This window comes from Macrobrachium nipponense, chromosome 10 (genome assembly GCF_015104395.2).
Source record: "Macrobrachium nipponense isolate FS-2020 chromosome 10, ASM1510439v2, whole genome shotgun sequence".
NCBI classification, from domain to species: Eukaryota; Metazoa; Arthropoda; class Malacostraca; order Decapoda; family Palaemonidae; genus Macrobrachium; species Macrobrachium nipponense.
In genome coordinates, this window is record NC_087204.1 from 108,918,327 (window position 1) to 108,938,349 (window position 20,023).

The window sequence follows — 20,023 nt, forward strand, 5'->3', positions numbered from 1 at the left end:
TTTAACTATATAGAGCATGAGTCTAATATTATCTCTGCAGTTTCGCATGATATTTTCTGACCTTGTATTGAGTGATCTATGATTGGAAATAGAGATCAGCTAAAGATTTTAAGCGCCAGTTAATGTCAATCCAAGGCCTCCTCCTTTATTACAAAGAGATCTTCAGATGGAAAAGAAGACTCGCTGATTTAACTTATTGAAAACTCAAGAGCTTTTGCACAATGAAAAATATAATTGTAAGTCATAATTTGTAGTCACAGGATGTAATATGAGAGATGGGTTCATAGTAATCAAGCTGGTTACGAACGATATTGTAATTGTTGCCCAAATCAGCGAAGAAAGACATGCTCTTCTATATGATTTCATAAACACTAAACTAAATGAAAAACAAAGGCAATAGAATAGTTGCTAGTTTTATTTACATAATCGATGAATAAATACAGGAACTAATTAGATATTCGATATACTTCAGTATTCGGGAGCGCTGTAGAAAGCTTGGGGTACCTCGTAAGTTGCTGCTGGGGTTCCATAGACTGGGGTAGGTGCTTTGTAAGTGGGTCTAGGGGCGCCGTAGGATGGGGCAGGGGCATAGGGTTTGGCTTCAGGGTAATTGGCTACTCCGTGGTAAGCGACCTGCGCCTGGTAGCCGTTGTAGCCGTCGGCGGTGTAAACGACGGTCTGATTGCGACCGTCGGGGAGGAGGACGTGGTAGTCGCCGGTCACCACCTTCCCGTCGGAGGTGGACTTGTGGCCGAAGTCGAGGTTTTGGTAGGCGTCCTTGACGACGTAGGAGTAGTCGAATGGCCTTCCCTCCTGTTGGAAATAATTATTTCATTTTATAACGAATACTCCTTGATATACACTTGTGCCAAATAAGAGTATTATTTTGACTACATTGTGTATCAGCATATGTACAGTTGATTATGTCAAACAAAAATAAATTTAAAATTGTCATCTCCATGAGCACACTAAATTAAATGCATTCTTACATTAGGGTCTTAGTCTGTTAAAGAAGAAATGGATCGTTATTTAAAATACAGCTATTTGTATTTTTCCTTCTAGACAAAAATGTTCAGATTAACTGTAGGTATGGAGTCTAGACACTAAAAAAAAAAAAAAAAAAAAACAAAAAAAAAAAAAAAAAAAAAAAAAAACTATACCTCGTAGCTCGGCTGATGTCTAGGGGCTTCGTAGCCATATCCTGCTGGAGCAAGGGAACCATCAGGGCGTCCCATGGCCAAAGCCATGAGGCAGAAGGATACTAGTAGGACCTGGGGGAGCAAAGGATGTTAGGAATTCATTAGAGATTCGGTGCAAAGGATTCAGATTTCCTCTCTCTCTCTCTCTCTCTGTTGACTAAGAATAGCTGTTTTTCTGATTACAAATATATTTCCCAATTGCGTTAAAGTGGTCTAATTTCTTTTATTCTCTTTATATATTTCATATTCAAAAACTTCTTTCAGTTTTCTTCTGAAGATTGAAAAAGAAACCCATAAAATCACTATGTAACGTGTTTACTTCTAAGTATTTACCCAGTGATTTTGTGGGTTTCTTTTTCAATTTTAAATATTTCATATTATTACTTCTTTCAGAGTAAAATTGTATAATCTGCCTGATTCAAATGTAGATTTGGTTTTTGTCATATAAGACATTTTCTGCCATAAACTGAAATGAATTTACTGTAGTAAAACGACATTTATTGAAATCAAAAGTAATAGGCTTTGTTGACCTGACCTGATCCTACAACTGAAATATATTTACTAAAGTTATCAGATGTGTGATGTTATAATCAAAACCTTTTTTCATTTCGACAATCTAATTGAGTTGTGGAATTCAGTATAAAGGTAACGGTTAACGTCAAAAGTAAGAATAAACAAAAATCTGAAATCGCTAAATGGACGACATAAAAATATAACGATAGTAAATAAGATATTTTGTAGTAATGAGATGTATCTCAACCAACCACCGAAATGTAATGCAGAAACGTCTCAGACAGAGCTAAGACCTCGTATTACGTCCGTGTCAGGTTAAGCTCAATTAACTTTGATTATTCCTCCTTAGAAATACGAAAAAAAACGTCGTATTTCCTGAAGAAGTCTTATTTGCTTGTCTCACCTTAGAGCACATGGCGTCTTCTAGTATCTGTTTCGGCAGACAAAGGATATCTGATTAGACTCGTCGAATCCGAAGAATATATACTCGGTCTTTATGCGGGAGGTATTAAACACCAAGCCTATCTGTATTTAGAGAGAGAGAGAGAGAGAGAGAGAGAGAGAGAGAGAGAGAGAGAGAGAGAGAGAGAGAGAGAGAGATGAAGTGCTCTTTAATTCTAAGCTGAAAATAGTAACAAAATAAAACTTTATTATTTCTTTCATAGCTAAAGGCTCGTCTGCTGACCCAGATTTTGCTTGATGATTTTCCCAAGATGTTACTCTCTCTCTCTCTCTCTGTCTGTCTGTCTCTCTCTCTCTCTATTTTCACTGCGGTCTATGATCTTTTCCTTGTGTGTTAAGGTGAAGTTATTTTTGTGATACAAAAATGAGTAGAGGGAGAAATGGCCTGTTTATTTTATTTGATAATTATATTTTTTTCATTGGTTCTGTGTTTTCCGAAGTTTAGTATGTTATTCTCTTTGCCCATCTGATTGCTTGTTCATCTCTATGTAGCATTTACTCTCTCTCTCTCTCTCTCTCTCTCTCTCTCTCTCTAAACATAGTAATGGATATAGTTTTGTTTTATTGTTTCACGTCCTTTGTATATAAAAGGCAGTTAAATCACATATATATTCATGTCAGAGAAAATTATGTAAGACACTAAAGCAATGACATCCATGCATAGCAAGAATGAAGCATTTCTTGACAGCGTCACTTGAATGTCACGTGACCTGAAATTCTGTCACTTTCCACAACGCAGAAATCGGAATAGAATCTCTTATTTATATCTGAGTGGCTGGAAATTTCGTCTACGGATTGCGTTATGTTAAAAGACTTATCTTTATCCTGGAGATTAAGGTTTTAGATGTTACTAAATAGAAAACTGAATTACCAGTCTGGAGGAATGTTTTGTAATTTGGTGAACAAAAATGGTGGACTAAATGGCTAAAAAGAGGATACTAAGACCGAAATCGAGAGTGATTGCTTGATAGATTGAGATTTTAATTGGCGTAACAACGACCATTTCCTGGGACATTGATCGTAATTTAAAAAGAAATACATAATCATTGAAAACTGATCAGGTGCAATATCAGGCATTTTTTAAAGAAAATATCATGAACCTTAGAATTTTTAGAAAAAAGTGCCCCGGTTAATGAAAATTTTGCAGTTGACGTTAAAAAATTGTTTAAACATAAGAGAGCATTCCCCTGAAATAAAAACTTATTACTAAATACTCTTATTTTTTTATAGTTAGATAGTAATGTTATTGACAAAATATACAGTTAGTAGAAATTTGTCCACAGAAATAATACCAAAAATATAAAGTAGACAGTAATCTATTTTGTTCTTGGAAGTACATGCCCTACAAAGAAAAATACATCAAGTACAAATAACATAAGCCTACAAGATTATAAAAAAACGAAAAAGGAACTGACACCTGTGATATGTTTAAAACTCAAAGTTGTTCGTGTATAGTTTAATGAGGAGTGGACTCACTATACTCACTATAATTTACTGTATGTGAATTACACTATTAATATTCGAAACAGGTTATTGTTATTATTGTTGAATGTAAGCTGAATGTAACTATCTAAAGCCCGGGATGCAGTGTTACCATACGCAAACACCACAGGTAGGTGGACAGATGGAAAAAAAAACGAGTATAGGTACTTCTTATACCAAAGATGGACGTAATTTCCATTTGCAGAAAGAATTACCTGAGAACACTAATGGGTGAAGGGATTATAACCTCTATTGTATAATATATAATTTGATCTGACCTGTCTCCAGAAGATAATTACCTATTTAGAGAAGCACATCTATGACAGTTGATAAGAGTTTTTAAGCAAAGATGAAATCTTAGAAGTTCCAGAGAAAGATCATTTTAGCCTATGTTGCTCAAAACGACGTAGCTATTTGTCACCTACCAACTTCAGAAGACCTGTATACATTAGGTGTACTTTAAAGATTGACGAATCTCCCGTGAATTAGCATTATCGCTTATTTCTACTGCTATATGTGGTATAGAAGTTTTCTTTTATTTCTACTGCTATATGTGGTATAGAAGTTATCGTTTATTTCTACTGCCATATGTGGTATAGAAGTTATCGTTTATTTCTACTGCTATTATTTGTGGTATAGAGTTATCGCTTATTTATTCTGCTATTATTTGTGGTATAGAAGAGGCTGAGGAGCTATTGGGTAGAATCTTTGAATTTTCCATAGTGTTTTAGCAACAGAAGTCCTGTATGCTATGCATGAAGATTACATATAAAACATTTTATGTTGAATGTAATACACATACTGTAAAGTTTACTATAGTATATTTTCCGAAACGCTGTACGTGTTTATAATGTAGTTAGAAATGTGGATGTCCCTTTTTGCTTAACAGAAATTGACAGTAGTAGTAAAATTATCATTAAAAATTAATTAGGAAAACAAGTAATTAAATAACTCAGTTTAAAAGAGTAAATTTCCTTGACGAATGTTCTTAACGTAGTGTTACGGAAGGCATATATGCCAAGATAATGAAATCATTTTCCAGGTTCCAATCCGAAATGAAAGAGAAAGGTTTGCAGTTTATCTTAGGATATATAGAGTATAGAAGTCTAATTTTAGCTCTGTAGTTTTCGCATGATATTTTCTGACCTTGTATTGAGTGATCTATGATTGTAAATAGAGATCAGCTAAAGATTTGTAGCGCCAGTTAATGTCACTCCTAGGCCTTGGTGAGACGTTCCTGCGCGAAGTCAGATTAATCAACAGATATCACAAGTTTAACATACGTCTAGAATTTGAGAATTATCTAGAAGTGTTCGTGAACTATCGGTGATAAGATTAGTGTGAAAATAGTAGGATAAAGCGTCTTTTATCAAGTGAAATACTGAAAATCAGAACAGATGGCAGTAAGTTCCAACTGCGGGAAAAATGGCGAGATTTAGCTTGCTTGGCAAAATCGCAATACGATGAGGTAGCAGGAAGGGAACTGGCATTTCTCATCTATAAGATCAGAGTCCTAACCAAAAAGATACAAAAGCATTCATAGATATATTAGAAGGATATAATCCTTCAAACTGGAACAAATCAACTGAAAACATCTTGAAAATAATTGAAGAAGTTCCAAATAAAATCCAAGTGGTCAAGAGACTCATAAAGAAAATATACATAAACCAACATATTCCGACAAAGAAAATGAATAAGGTTGAACCTTGTGAATATCCTAATTGATGCATTAGGAAAAAGAATGCCAAAAGCATGTAAACTGTGTAAGGTGTGGTATAGCATAGTTAATCCCCCACAAAACCTAATCAGAAAATGTGCTGCATGCAACATTCCGACCCATCCACAGTGTGCTGAGGTAATGCAAGATATGAGAAAAGACACAAGAATTTTTTGCTCAACATGTCTACCATGGATAGACAATGTTATTAAATCAAGATTGAATGTACAAATAGTTGAGGATGAAGAAGAAGGGAAAGAGGAGACGAAGAAGAAGAAGAAGAATAAGAAGAAGAGAAGAAGAAGGACGAAGAAGAAGAGGAAAACGGAAGAGAAGTAAACAAAACGCTGAAATACAGAAAAGGATAAGGAAAACAAAGAACAAGATAAAAGTATGGATGCAGAGATACTCATTGATACTACATATGAGGCTATAAAGCAGCATACCTACGAAGAAATAAATTACGATATGACACAAAAGAAAATCCCGAAGAGGCTCTACCCAGATCTACACAATGACGGGAAAGAGGAAAAAATAGACAAAAAAGACAAAGTCTGCAACCTTTTGAAACGAGGGAATTGCAGATTTGGAGAAAAATGTTACTACAAACATCCTAAGGTATGTCACAACTATGAAATATATGGTAAATGTGCATACCTAGATGGCTATGAGGATGATTGCAGAGATCTACATCCAAAAATATGCAAAACCTAAAAGAAGGAAACGGATGTAAGTTTGACAAAAAATGTAAATATATGCACCCTGTAGCCATGAAACATAATCAAATAAATAACCAATCAAGTAATAAAATCCAAAATAAGAAAGAAACAAATAGAGAGAGGAATGAAGAATATCAGGTAAAAAGAAAAAAGCAAGCCATCAACGAGATATGCAGAGATGTCAGCAAAAATTTCAAAGCATCAGCTCCAAGATTCTACTCAAGAGATAATAACTGTTTTTATTATGCAAGAGGATATTGCAGATATGGAGAAAATTGCAGATTCAGACACAAAATGAATAATTATGATGAAGGAAGAACAAAAATTATGGAAAAGTTGGATTTTTTAATGTCGCAATTTCTGGAAATGAAAAAAAAGAACAACATACCAGAACAGGGAAAGAGACATGGGAAAATCTTATTATTACCAATATTAAATGAAGGAGAAAACACGCAAACCATCATAGTGATGAATGCGCAGGGTTTAGTTACGAGTAACTCAAAAAGAAAAATAGAGTACTTAGAAGAACTAACCCAAATTGAAAAGAAAATAGATATAATAAATATAAGTGAAACCTGGTATTCCAAACTTATAGATCAGATAGAAAAATTAGGAATCAAGGGGGAACCGCAATATATGGGAAAGACAAAAAACAAGGAAAAATATATGAGAAATATAGTAACTCAGAATGTGAACTAATAGCGGTAGAATTTGAATCTGAAAAATTAATGAACATAGTAATATATAGACCTCCTAATACTAAAGAGTTTGACTTAATAATAGAAAAATTGGATGATATATGTAGAAACCACAAGGACTGGACTATTCTCCTATCTGGAGACTTCAACTTTCCTTTCGTAGACTGGAGAACGAATAGGAGATTGTGGATGTACTTATACATATAAAAAAGAGAGTAATAGTAGTGCAGAAGATAAGAGGCAATTCGAAAAGCTATTAGATATGCTACTAGAATACAAAATTCAACAAATAAATCACCTGCCAACAAGAAAGGAAAATACTTTAGACCTAGTGTTTGTGAACGAGATGAATTATGTTAAAGAAATAATAGTTTATAATGCGAGTATTTCAGACCATAATGTCATAGAATTAACAGTCCATTCCAAAGCAAGTGAAAACCGAGATAAGCAAGAAATGAAAAAGTGGAAAGGATATGGAAAATACAACTTCTACAGTAAAAATATAAAATGGTCAGAAATAAATGAAGAATTAAACAAAGATTGGGATAACATTTTCGTAAGTGATGACATAAGGGTAAATACGGAGATATTATATAAAATATTAGAGAAAATAGTGGATAAATATATACCGAAGAAGAAAAGTAAACATCAGTCATGCATACCAAGAGACAGAAGGATCTTGTTCCAGAAAATCAGAAAGTGGAAAAAAGGTCTTGCAAAAGAAAAAAATGCATGGAAAGTTTATAGAACTAAAAAGTAAGATAGAAAATGCAGAACAAAAGATTATACAATCAAAAAGAAAATTTAAAAACGGGACTTGGAAGAAAAAAACCCTATTAAATATCAAGCAAAACCCCAAACTATTATACTCATATGCGAAGAAGATGAATAAAAGAAGAATAGAAATATGGCCCTCTAAGAATTGAAGGGAGATTAACGAATGAAAAAAAGGAAATTTGCAACATATTGGCAGAACGATATAGAGAATTCACCCCTAGAATAGATAATGAAGATAATGATATAGAAGTAAGGGACGAAAATAGTGAATATTTAGCTGACATAGATATTAATGAAGCTGATATTGTGCAGGCTATTAATGAAATTAAAAATGGAGCTGCTGCAGGGCCCGATGGAGTGCTTTGCTATTTTGTTAAAGAAAGAAGTTCATTTTATCGCAAAGCCACTTGCAATATTATTAAGACAAAGTGTAGATACAGGCAAGATTTATGATGAGCACAAATTAGCATATATTACCCCTACTTTCAAAAGTGGATCAAGACTAGAGGCAAGTAATTATAGGCCTGTGAGTCTAACATCACATATTATGAAAGTGTATGAAAGAGTAATGAAGAAAAATATTATGAAACATTTAATAAAAAATAATTTGTTTAATAAAGGACAACATGGTTTCGTACCCGGAAAAAGTACACAAAACCCAACTGTTAGTCCACCGTGAGAACATATTCAAAAATATGAAAAGCGGAAATGAAACAGATGTGGTTTATCTAGACTTTGAAAAAGCTTTTGACAAAGTAGACCATAATATTAGCGAAGAAAATTAGAAAACACAATATCGTGGATAAAGTTGGAAGATGGTTAAAAGAATTTTTACACAACAGAAAAACAGATAGTTATTGCAAACGACGAGAATCGGATAAAGCCAAGGTAATATCCGGTGTGCCACAGGTACGGTGTTAGCTGCAATACTGTTTGTTATTATGATTGAAGACATAGACAGTAATGTTAAGGATTCGGTAGTGAGTAGTTTCGCAGATGACACAAGAATAAGAAGAGAAATTACTTGTGATGAAGATAGGAAACGCGCTACAAAGAGACCTTAACAAAGTATATGATTGGGCAGAGGTAAATAGGATGGTATTTAACTCTGATAAATTTGAATCATAAATTATGGAGACAGAGAAAGCTATATGCATATAGGGGACCTAATAATGAGACAATCACAAATAAGGAAGCAGTTAAAGACCTTGGTGTGATGATGAATAGGAACATGTTATGCAATGATCAAATAGCAATTCTGTTGGCAAAATGTAAAGCAAAAATGGGAATGTTGTTACGGCACTTCAAAACAAGAAAAGCTGAACACATGATTATGCTTTATAAAACATATGTTCGTAGTCCACTTGAATATTGCAATATGATATGGTACCCACACTATCAAAAGGATATTGCACAAATAGAGAGTGTACAAAGGTCCTTTACAGCTAGAATAGAAGAAGTTAAGGACCTTGACTACTGGGAAAGACTACAATCCTTAAAATTATATAGTCTAGAAAGGAGAAGAGAACGCTACATGGTAATTCAGGCATGGAAACAGATAGAAGGAATAGCAGAAAATATCATGGAACTAAAAATATCAGAAAGAGCAAGCAGAGGTAGATTAATAGTGCTCAAAACTATACCAGGAAAAATAAGGAAAGACACAGGGAGGACATTAATCCAACTACGCACCAGCATCGATAATGCAGCGTCTATTCAATGCGTTGCCAGCTCATTCTGGGAATATATCAGGAGTGAGCGTAGATGTTTAAGAATAAGCTCGACAAATATCTAAACTGCATCCCAGACCATCCAAGATTGGAAGATGCAAAATATACCGGAAGATGTACTAGCAACTCTCTGGTAGACATTAGAGGTGCCTCACACTGAGGGACCTACCGGGGCAACCCGAACGAACTGTAAGGGTAAGAAATCTTCCGATGGAAAAGAAGACTCGTTGATTTAACTGATTGAAAACTCAAGAGCTTTTGCACAATGAAAAATATAATTGTAAGTCGGAAATTGTAGTCACAGGATGTAATATGAGAGATGGTTCAAAATAATCTAGCTGTTACGAGCGATATTGTAATTGTTGCTCAAAATCAGCGAAGAAAGACATCCTCTTCTGTGTGATTTCATAAGCACTAAACTAAATGAAAAACAAAGGCAATAGAATAGTTGCTAGTTTTATTTACATAATTGATGAATAAATACAGGAAACTAATTAGATATTCGATATACTTTAGTAATCAGGAGCGCCGTAGAGAGCTTTGGGCTCGCCGTAAGTTGGAGCTGGGGTTCCATAGACTGGGGTAGGTGCTTTGTAAGTTGGGTCTAGGGGCGCTGTAGGATGGGGCAGGGGCATAGGGCTTGGCTTCAGGGTAATTGGCTACTCCATGGTAAGCGACCTGAGCCTGGTAGCCGTTGTAGCCGTCGGCGGTGTAAACGACGGTCTGATTGCGACCGTCGGGGAGGAGGACGTGGTAGTCGCCGGTCACCACCTTCCCGTCGGAGGTGGACTTGTGACCGAAGTCGAGGTTTTGGTAGGCGTCCTTGACGACGTAGGAGTAGTCGAATGGCCTCCCATCCTGTTGGGAATAATTATTTCATTTTATAAGGATTACTCCTTGATATGCACTTGTACTAAATAAGATTTTATTATCGTGACTGCATTGTGTATCTGTATATGTGTAGGTGAAGTATATCAGACAAAAACAAATTTTAAATTATCATCTCCATCAGCACACTAAATTAAATGCATTCTTACATTAGGGTCTTCATCTGTTAAAAGAGAAACATATCGTTACTTAAAAACAAGTAAAAGACGATTAATTGTTTTTTTCTTTTTAGACAAAAAAAATCAGATTTACTGTAGGTCTAGAGTCTAAACACTTTAAAAAAAAACTTTTTTTACCTCGTAACTCGGCTGATGTCTAGGGGCTTCGTAGCCGTATCCTGCAGGAGCATGGGAACCATCAGGGCGTCCCATGGCCAAAGCCACAAGGCAGAAGGATACGATTAGGACCTGCGGGGACAGAGGATGTTATGAATTCATTAGAGATTCGGTGCAAAGGATTCAGATTTCTTCTCTCTCTCTCTCTCTCTCTCTCTCTCTCTCTCTCTCTCTCTCTCTCACTGCTAACATAGAATTGCTGTATGCATGTGACCAGAGAATATAATGCTCAAATGCTTTCACTGATAAAATATTTAATTTTTGCATTTTTATTTTCACATTCTCAGTATTCTCAATATTCTTAAAATAAAAATATAGAAGTAGTGTTTTTTTAATGTAACTTAAACTTATTTTTTAATTGTAATTAGTCTAGTAATCAAACGCCGAAGATGATTATCACACCAAAAACATTTGACATAAATAGTTCTGTTATATTTTCGAATTCCGTGCTGAAGGTAACAATAGACTATGAAATTTATAAGAATCTTGATTTCAGTAACAGTGGATGACATAGCAAATAAAAAAAAATAGTTTGACTCATTGTTGAAATTTGACCTAAATCAGAGCTGTCATTGATTAACATATGTCAATAGGAAAGATCGTAATTATTAACTAGCTTGGATAGCAAACACATCATTACACTATTATATCAGGGTAGTCATGTTTAAAACTTATTCGTTAAGCACTAAAAAAGATTAAAAACCCATTCGAACTTGGGAAAACGAACAGAAAGTTCAGTTTTATCGAGAATCATTATTTAGTTATCTCACCTCAGAGCACATGGCGCCTTCTTGTACCTATTTCGTCGGACAAACGATGTCTGATGAAACTTGTCGAATCTGAAGAATATATACATGATTTTCATAGCCGCAGGTACTACTAACACCACGCCTATCTGCATTATTAGAGAGAGAGAGAGAGAGAGAGAGAGAGAGAGAGAGAGAGAGAATGGTGAAGGATCTTTTAATTCTAGCTAAAAATAGTATGCAAATAAATCTGTTCCAGTGCCTACCTCCTCCCCTCCCAAACCCACTTTCCTTTTATTTATTTTTTTTTTTATACAGTTCAAGGTTCGTCTGCTAACGCCAGTTTTATTTAATGGTTATCCAAAGATCTCTCTCTCTCTCTCTCTCTCTCTCTCTCTCTCTCTCTCTCTCTTCTCTCTCTCTCTCTCTCTCTCATACACACACACAAGAATAGAAGTAGTTTTATCTATTCACGCCATTCATATATTAAAGACAACGGAGTTTTAAATAGTTATGTAAGAGAAAACGACGTAAGAAACGAAAAGAATGACATCCAATTCAATGAAGATTGACGCCGACCTTGATAGACATGACTATCACATTAGAATCTTCCATTTTAAAACTGATTATTTCTTCTGTAGAGGACTTAATATTAAAAGATTTATCTTGGCAAGCTTGGTGTGCCCCTTTTTTTTAATTTGTTTACGAGAATGGCGTATTAAGTGACTGACAAGTGATTGTTTGATAGATTCATATTATTGGACGTAACAACCGAAATGGCATGTGCCACTGATCCTAATTCATGAAGAATTACAATCATTGCAAGTTGATATACTGTGCAATGTCAGTCACTTTAAAAGATAAGACCATGGCCGATAGACGATACTGCCACAATTAATAATATGATAGTAATTAGCCAACAAAGAAATCTTGAATTATAAGTTCATGATTCCTCTAAAATGGAAAATCGTTGATAGTCTCAAATAAGCAACAAACAATATGCATAAACTCAGGTGGAAAAATGTTTAAAAATCACAGGTGTTAACAGTTAATGAGTAAAGGGCTCACCTGGTACTCCGTATACCGAAATGACTTCATATCCATTTCCGAAACAATTACCTGAGAACACAAACCTTAATATAGTCCATTGCATAATTTGGTTTGACCTTTCTCGAGAATGTGAATACGTTTGTGGCGAAGTTCATGGATAACAGTTGGTTGAATGACATTTGAGAATTGACCAAGTTCTTCACCAGAGACGAAATGTCAATAGTTAGTTGTAGGGAAAGAACAATTCAACATATGTTGCTGAAACGATTGGGGGCCAATTCGTCCCTGATTTGAAGAACTGGTGTATCAGATTTTTTTTCTTTTAAGATTTTGAGTTTTCCAGCCAAAGTGTATCAATTTTTTATACTCTCTCAGCTGTCTGCATTGCCCCATTTTCCAACGAAACTTCCTTAAATAATGAACAACTTATTAGCCCTGAATATCAAAATCTTTAAAGTATTTTATCAGAATGGGAAAAAAATGGCTTACGCCAGTTCATCAAACTAGGGACGAATTGTTAGTTACCAATCCTAAGAAGACAGGTATTCTTCAGATAGGTATACTTCAGAAGAGGGCTAATCTCTTGATGAATGAGCATGATCGCTGATTTCTACAGCCATATGCGGAATAGAAGAGGCTGACGGACTATTGGGTAGAACCCAATTTACCAAATGTTTTAGCAACAGAGTTCCTCCATGCTACGCAAGAATATACGTTAAACATTTATTGCACACGAGGTAACTTCATATCAGTGGAAATTACACTAAAAATATTTGGAACGTTTTATGGGAGCGCCTGTCGATTCGTTGGGCACGAGTACTTTCTGCTAGAGAATCGGCGGACGTATGTTTTAGCGCTAATTTTGAAAACGTGCAGTAATGGAATACCCAAAAGTTTTTAAAAACGGTAAAGGGGGAAGTTTGGGAATCGGGGTTTTGGGTGGGGGAAGCCACGGACACGGAAATGAAAATGGAAATATTAGATTTAGTTGAAAATGTGCCGAAAACGGTAAGGGGGGATGTATTGGGAAACCGGTGTTTCTTTGGTGGGGGGTTACAAAGACGACGAAAATGCACTAGGAAATGCACGAAACGGCTGTGTGGTTGACCCCCTACTCTGCATTCGTAGAGCTGTTAGCCTAAGAAAATGTTTGGGCACGAGATGCATAGAGAACAAAAACAAAAGAGACCCACGTACCTAGCTAAAAACGACCCTAACCAAACGAACCCACCTAACCCGACTTAGAACGGGTGTCCTAACACTGTTTTCTTTGGCCTACTTTGGAAAAAAAGAGAAAGAGGCAGAAATCCACAAAACGGCTGTGTGGTTGACCCCCACCCCCTACTCTGCATTCGTAGACCGAACATATGGGGTGTTAGCCTAAGCAAACGTTTTGGCACAAGATGCATAGAAAAAAAAAAAAAGAGACGCACGTACCTAACTAAAAATGACCATAACGAAACGAACCCACCTAACCCGAGTTAGAACGGGTGGACTAACACTGTTTTGTTTGCCTACTTTGAAAAAAAAAAAATCGGGAGCGACTACATATCCGCGGACGATCGATTTATGTGTGCCGACATTTTTAAAGATTATTGAATCAATCGAGACATGTGTGCTGTCTGTAAGGCCGTAGCGGAACGGCGCTTCGCTCCTTATTCGCATTTTTTAAAGATTCTTGGCAGGCACGACATGTTTTGGCAAGAGGTAATGTGCGCTGCGCGCACTAGCCACAGGGGTTACAGTAAGATTCTTGGCAAGCTTGTATGTTCTAGCAAAAAATAATATGCAAAAAAAACTACATTTTTAAAGATTCTTGAATCGATCAATTTATGTGTGCTGTCAGTAAGGCTGTAGCGGAACGTTGCTTCACGCCTATCCGCATTTTTAAAGATTCTTGGCAAGCACGACATGTTTTGGCAAGAGGCAATGTTGCGCTGCGCGCGCTAGCCACAGGGGTTACAGTAATATTCTTGGCAAGCTCGTATGTTCTGGCAAGAAAAATATGCATACACCCAAAAAACAAAAAATGAGTTTCGCGCCTTGCTGACATTTTTAAAGATTCTTGGCAAGCTCGTATGTTCTGGCAAGAAAATAAAAAGTATAAAACTGGACTTACCTTTGTTGGGTTGGAAATCGGAATCGGCAGGCAAGTCGGACGGGTGGAATTAAGGTTGGAAATCGGAATCGTCAGACAAGTTGGACGGCTCGAATCTTCCTCTCTTCGGGGCTGGATGGAGTGATTTTGGCGGGATCGGGCCGGATGAAATTGGGGGAACAAACACTCGTGTTTTGAACGGATCCGTTTGGGTGGAGCGATCTATCAATGATTGTTGCGTTTCAGTGGAATTAGACCGCATTTTGACGGGTGTTGAAACTACTCTATTTAATGGATAAGCAAGTTTAACTAATTCTAAAAACAGGCTTTAAAAGGACAATCTACATTTGAAAGGTAACGCTTCTTAATGCAATACATGGAAAAATATGAACTATATAAATTTTTTTACGGTACCACTTCTAAGGAAAACATTCCGTTTCAAGACCCGCCATGTGGATTCTATCGTGTTTGTGTGTATGCGTTTATCGTCGGGATCAACAAAATGTAGGGAGTGATTTACGTTAAGGTGTGTTTTGAAATGCTGACTTAAAGTGTGGTATGATTTCCAACAATCTGAAATTACGGTTGACTCTGGATGTATGTTTTCAATTAAAATTGGGAGGAGTGTTTCTACAGATCTTTTTGGGAAGGGGGAACAACTTGAAAGAACGTGTCCTTTGTTTCACGATCAATCCCGCCAAGGACCCAACAACCATCGACACGTCTATATTTATGGAATTTTCTCTTCCCGAATTTGGATTCGTCAATTTCCACAATGTGTTCTGGCCCCCCGATTTTCCGGTTGTCCTGCACCAAAATCTCAATACAACCTTCCCGGCAGAAATTGTACCAATCAACTATGGTATGGTCAGAACCGATACGCAGAGTCATCCGTACATATTTCTGGGGAAGTTCATAAATCCAGCAATGGATCAAGCCCAATATAGTCTTGTAGGATAGGTGTGACCCCGAGAAGAAGGAGCCAGTCGGATTTGCTCTCAGTTTCCGACATCGTCGAACATTACACCACCACTGGAAGGTTTCGCCATGCTTGACCAGGCCGAATGTGCCTTCTTCACACTTATCACACTGACTGCTAAAATCGCCAATAAGGCCACTTTTCATTAAAAATATTAATAATGACCTTTCGTCATTACATAGAAGCATCAAATCAATTAACGAAGAAACGGATGTGGCCGCGGTCCCCAAACTGTTCGTTGGGTGGGGAATCGCACGAGGTCGCGGAAGGGCACGAGGACGAAGCCATGTCGGGAAGGACAGCAAGAGGCGACTGGGGAGGTCGCATGGCTTTTTGGGTCGGGGTCGTGATCGGGGCACACGAGGCCGTGAGCTGTTTCGGGTGTAACTACTTACCTTGGCGGATGGATTTGCGGCGCGGGCAGAAGGATATGCAGACAACTCGATTTATGTTGTAACATGTAAATTTAACAGCTTATTATAGAAAATTTTCCGAAATGCAATACATGTTTATAACCTTGCTAAAAATGAACATGTACCTATTTGTATAACATATGCTGTAAATAGCAACAAAGTATTCCCTAAATTCAGCAGAAAATATATGTAATCGAATAATTCAACAGAAATGAGTTTGTTTCCATTACGAATAATCGTAACGTAGTCATGTGACGGAAAGCAAATATACCAAGAAGATGAAATCATTTTCCCGATTCCAAGCAGAAGGATAAGATAAAGGTTTGCAATTTAACTTAGACTATGAGGAGAATGGGTCTAATTTTAGCTCTGTAGTTTCGTATGATATTTCCTGACCTTTAACTAAGTAACCTTTGAATATAAATAGAGATCTGTTGTAGATTTTTAGCTCCAGGTATCTCATTCCAAGGCCTCAATCTTTACAAAGCGACCCAATAACTGTAAACACAGTCACTTCTGATAAGTGACCTTTCTTAAGTGATTCAATAAAATGAAAGAATAAGACAATGAAAAGTTATTTGCTATATTTATACAACAGATAAATAAATACATAAATAAACAGATATTCGACAGCTGTCGGTGATCGGAGGCGCCCTAGAGAGCTTCGGGTTCTCAGTAAGTAGAAGCTTGAGTTCCATAGACTGGGGCAGGTCCTTTGTAAGTGGGTCTAGGGGCGTCGTAGGAAAGGAGCAGGGGCATAGGCTTGGCTTCGGGGTACCTGGCTTCTCCGTGGTAAGCACCTGAGCCGGTAGCCGTTGTGATCGGCGGTGTAAACGACGGTCTGATTGCGACCGTCGGGGAGGAGGACGTGGTAGTCGCCGGTCACCACCTTCCCGTCGGAGGTGGACTTGTGACCGAAGTCGAGGTTTTGGTAGGCGTCCTTGACGACGTAGGAGTAGTCGAATGGCCTCCCCTCCTGTTGGAAAGGATTATATACTTACAATGATTCATCCCTGGTATTTACTTATTACAAATTAAATTTTATATATTGACTTCACTCTGTAACTGTATTAATGTATGGACAAAGCTTATCGGTAAAAATAAACTACATTATCAGCTTCAGCGGTCATACTAAATTCGATGTGTTCTCAAAACAAGGATCAATATCTGTTAAAGATGGAATAAATTTCTAATTAAAACTCCTGACTTCATGATGTGAACCCACGAAAAAATGTCAGGTTTACCTGGTAGCTCTGCTGATGCTTAGGGGCTTTGTATCCGTAGCCCTCAGGGGCATGGGAACCATCAGGGCGTCCCATGGCCAAGGCCACGAGGCAGAGGGATGCTAGTAGGAACATGAAAACAGAGGATGTCAGTCATTTATTAGTATATAGGTTGATGAATAATAGGTTCAAGAGGTTTATCTCTTCTCTCTCTCTCTCTCTCTCTCTGTTAAAAGAGAATTGCTGTAGGTTTATGTGATCAGAGCATGTGATGTTCACTGTGATACAGTCTGTCTTTCTTTAAAGCTTTTGTCCTCATGTTCCTAATATTCTAACTTCTTTCAAAGGTGTCTTGATAATGTATAAAAGGAGTTTGTTTTTCTAATATAACCTGAGCTTCATTTGAAATATAATTGGTCTAGTAATCAAACGTCAAAGGCGATAATCACAAAAAAAATTATATGATCAATGTAACTGGATTTTCGAAATCTGTGTTGAAGGTAATAAACGTCGTCAATCATAAGAAATCTTGATTTCAGTAAATACACAAAGATAAATGCATGCGTAGCAGTGGAAAAAATAGCGAATAAAACTAATCTTGAATAATTGTTAAAATTTAAACTGAAAACCTCAGAGTTTTAATTTATTAAATGATTTAAATATTTATTAACGTGTTTAGATAGCAAAGTTAGCGAGTCAGGTTAATATGGGGTTAATCTTAGTTAGCACTTAATTATCCACTAAAAGGTGATATGGACTCGTCAAGGGGGCCTAGATAGCTGTCTCACCTTGGAACACATGGCGTCTTCTTGTATCTGTTTCGGCAGACAAAGGATATCTGATTAGACTCGTCGAATCCGAAGAATATATACTCGGTCTTTATGCCGGAGGTATTAAACACCACGCCTATCTGTATTTAGAGAGAGAGAGAGAGAGAGAGAGAGAGAGAGAGAGAGAGAGAGAGAGAGAGAGATAGAATATGAAGTGCTCTTTAATTCTAAGCTGAAAATAGTAAAAAAAAAAAAAACTTTATTTTTTTTTCATAGCCAAAGGCTCGTCTGCTAACCCAGATTTTGCTTGATGATTTTCCAAAGATGTTACGCTCTCTCTCTCTCTCTCTCTCCCCCCCGTAGCCAATGGCTCGTCTGCTGACCCAGATTTTGCTTGATGATGTTTTCCAAAGATCTCTCTCTCTCTCTCTCTCATTTTCACTGCGGCCTATGATCTTTTCCTTGTGTGTTAAGGTGAAGTTATTTTTGTGATACAAAAATGAGTAGAGGTAGAAATGCCCTGTTTATTTTATTTGATAATTATATTTTTCCATTGGTTCTGTGTTTTCCGAAGTTAAGTGTTATTCTCCTTGCCCAGCTGATTGCTTGTTCATCTCTGTGTAGCATTTACTCTCTCTCTCTCTCTCTCTCTCTCTCTGTCTCTGTCTCTGTCTCTCTCTCTCTCAAAGACACACCAATGAAAATAGTTTTATTGTTTCACGTCATTTTTATGTAAAGGCAGTTAAGTTTTATATATTTATGTCAAAGAAAACGATGTAAGACACTAAATCAGTTTCATCTTCATTCATGTTTAGCAAGAATGAAGCATTTCTTGACAGATGTGACTTGAATATCACGTTACTGAAAATTCTGCCACTTTCCACAACTCTGAAATCAGAAACGAAAAATCATTTATATGTGAGCGACTGAAACTTTGAACTGTGGATTGCTTTGTGTTAAAAGACTTCTTTATCCTGAAGTTTACGTTTTTAGATGTTACTGAATAGAAAACTGAATTGCGAGTTTTGGAGGGATGTTTTGTAATGTGGTGAACAACAATGGTGGACTAAATAGCTAAATAAGGAAGTAAACTGACCCAAAAGGAAAGTGATTGCTTGATAGATCAGATTTAATTGGCTTAACAACCACTATGTCCAGTGACATAGATCGTAATTTTAAAAAAGAGTTACATAATCATTGAAAACTGATGAGGTGCAATATCAGGCTTTTTTTTGTAAGAAAATATCATGAACCATAGAATTTTTAGACAATAGTGCACCGCTTAATGAGACGTTTGCAGTTGGCCATAAAAATTCTTTAAACATTAGAGAGGTTTCCCCCGCCCCGAAATAAAAACTTATTACTAAATACTCTTTTCTTTTTATAGTTAGTTAGTTATCTTATTGACAAAATATACAATTAGTAGAAATTTGTCCACAAAGACACATAATACCAAATATACAAGTAGTCAGCAATATCTTTTGTTCTTGCAAGTACATGGCCTACACAGAAAAATACAACAACAAGAAAAATACAATATCAAGTACAGATAACATAAGCCTACAAGGTTATAAAAAAAAAATATAAGGAACTGACACCTGTGATATGTTTAAAATTCAAAGTTGTTCGTGTATAGTTGAATGAGGAGTGGCTCACTAGGTACTTCTCATAACAAAGATGGACTCAATTTCCATTTCAGAGAGAAATACATGAGAATACTAATGGGTGAAGGGATTATAACCTATATTGTGTGGTACATAATTTAACCTGTCCTGTCTCCAGAAGATAACTACCTATTTAGCGAAGCAAAGATAAAATCTCAGAAGTTCCAGAGGATGAAAATTTTAGTCTGTGTTACTCAAAAGACCGCTTATTTCTACTGCTATATGTGGCGTAGAAGTTATCGATAACTTCTACTGTTATTATTTGTGGTATAGAAGAGGATGAGGGGCTATTGGGTAGAACTGAATTTCCCTAGTGTTTTAGCAACAGAGATCCTGAATTTCTATGCATGAGAATTACATATAAAACATTTATTGCTGACGAAGTGACTTGATATCAGTGGAAATCACAGTAAAAAAAAGTATTTTCGAACTTTATTTTGAATTCAATGGACATATTTAACAGCTTATTATAGAAAATTTTCTGAAATGCTGTACGTGTTTATAATGTAGCTAGAAATGTAGTTGTCCCTTTTTGTAGAAAAACTGATAGTAGCAGAAAA

At 36.4% G+C, this 20,023-nt stretch overlaps 2 protein-coding genes across 3 annotated transcripts in view; both read right to left on the minus strand.

The window, feature by feature from the left end:
* Positions 1-417: 417 nt before the first annotated feature.
* Positions 418-2,162, minus strand: LOC135224229 (cuticle protein 7-like). The gene is made up of 3 exons (XM_064263084.1): positions 2,116-2,162; positions 1,161-1,271; positions 418-813 (listed from the first exon to the last, which is right to left on the minus strand). Exons 1-3 carry the CDS (start codon positions 2,125-2,127, stop codon positions 469-471), a joined length of 468 nt encoding a protein of 155 aa, XP_064119154.1. The 5' UTR covers positions 2,128-2,162; the 3' UTR covers positions 418-468.
* A 7,652-nt stretch (positions 2,163-9,814) lies between these two features.
* Positions 9,815-20,023, minus strand: part of LOC135224230 (pro-resilin-like) — a 29,118-nt gene continuing 18,909 nt past the window's right edge. The window contains exons 1-3 of one of the 2 annotated variants that reach the window (XM_064263086.1): positions 11,291-11,342; positions 10,482-10,592; positions 9,815-10,155 (exon numbers count right to left, since the gene is read on the minus strand). In XM_064263086.1, the coding sequence (XP_064119156.1) occupies positions 9,817-10,155; positions 10,482-10,592; positions 11,291-11,302 (462 nt within the window). In that variant the 5' untranslated portion in view covers positions 11,303-11,342 and the 3' untranslated portion in view covers positions 9,815-9,816. Of the gene's footprint in view, positions 10,156-10,481; positions 10,593-11,290; positions 11,343-20,023 lie in introns of those variants that run through there. The other variant, XM_064263085.1, reaches the window with a different exon arrangement.

Bases quoted from the DNA above. Each gene is read 5' to 3' on its own strand.
- LOC135224229 (XM_064263084.1), bottom strand. The intron at 814-1,160 runs GTATAGTTTTTT...TATTTCCAACAG, and splicing joins GACATCAGCCGAGCTACGAG to GAGGGAAGGCCATTCGACTA.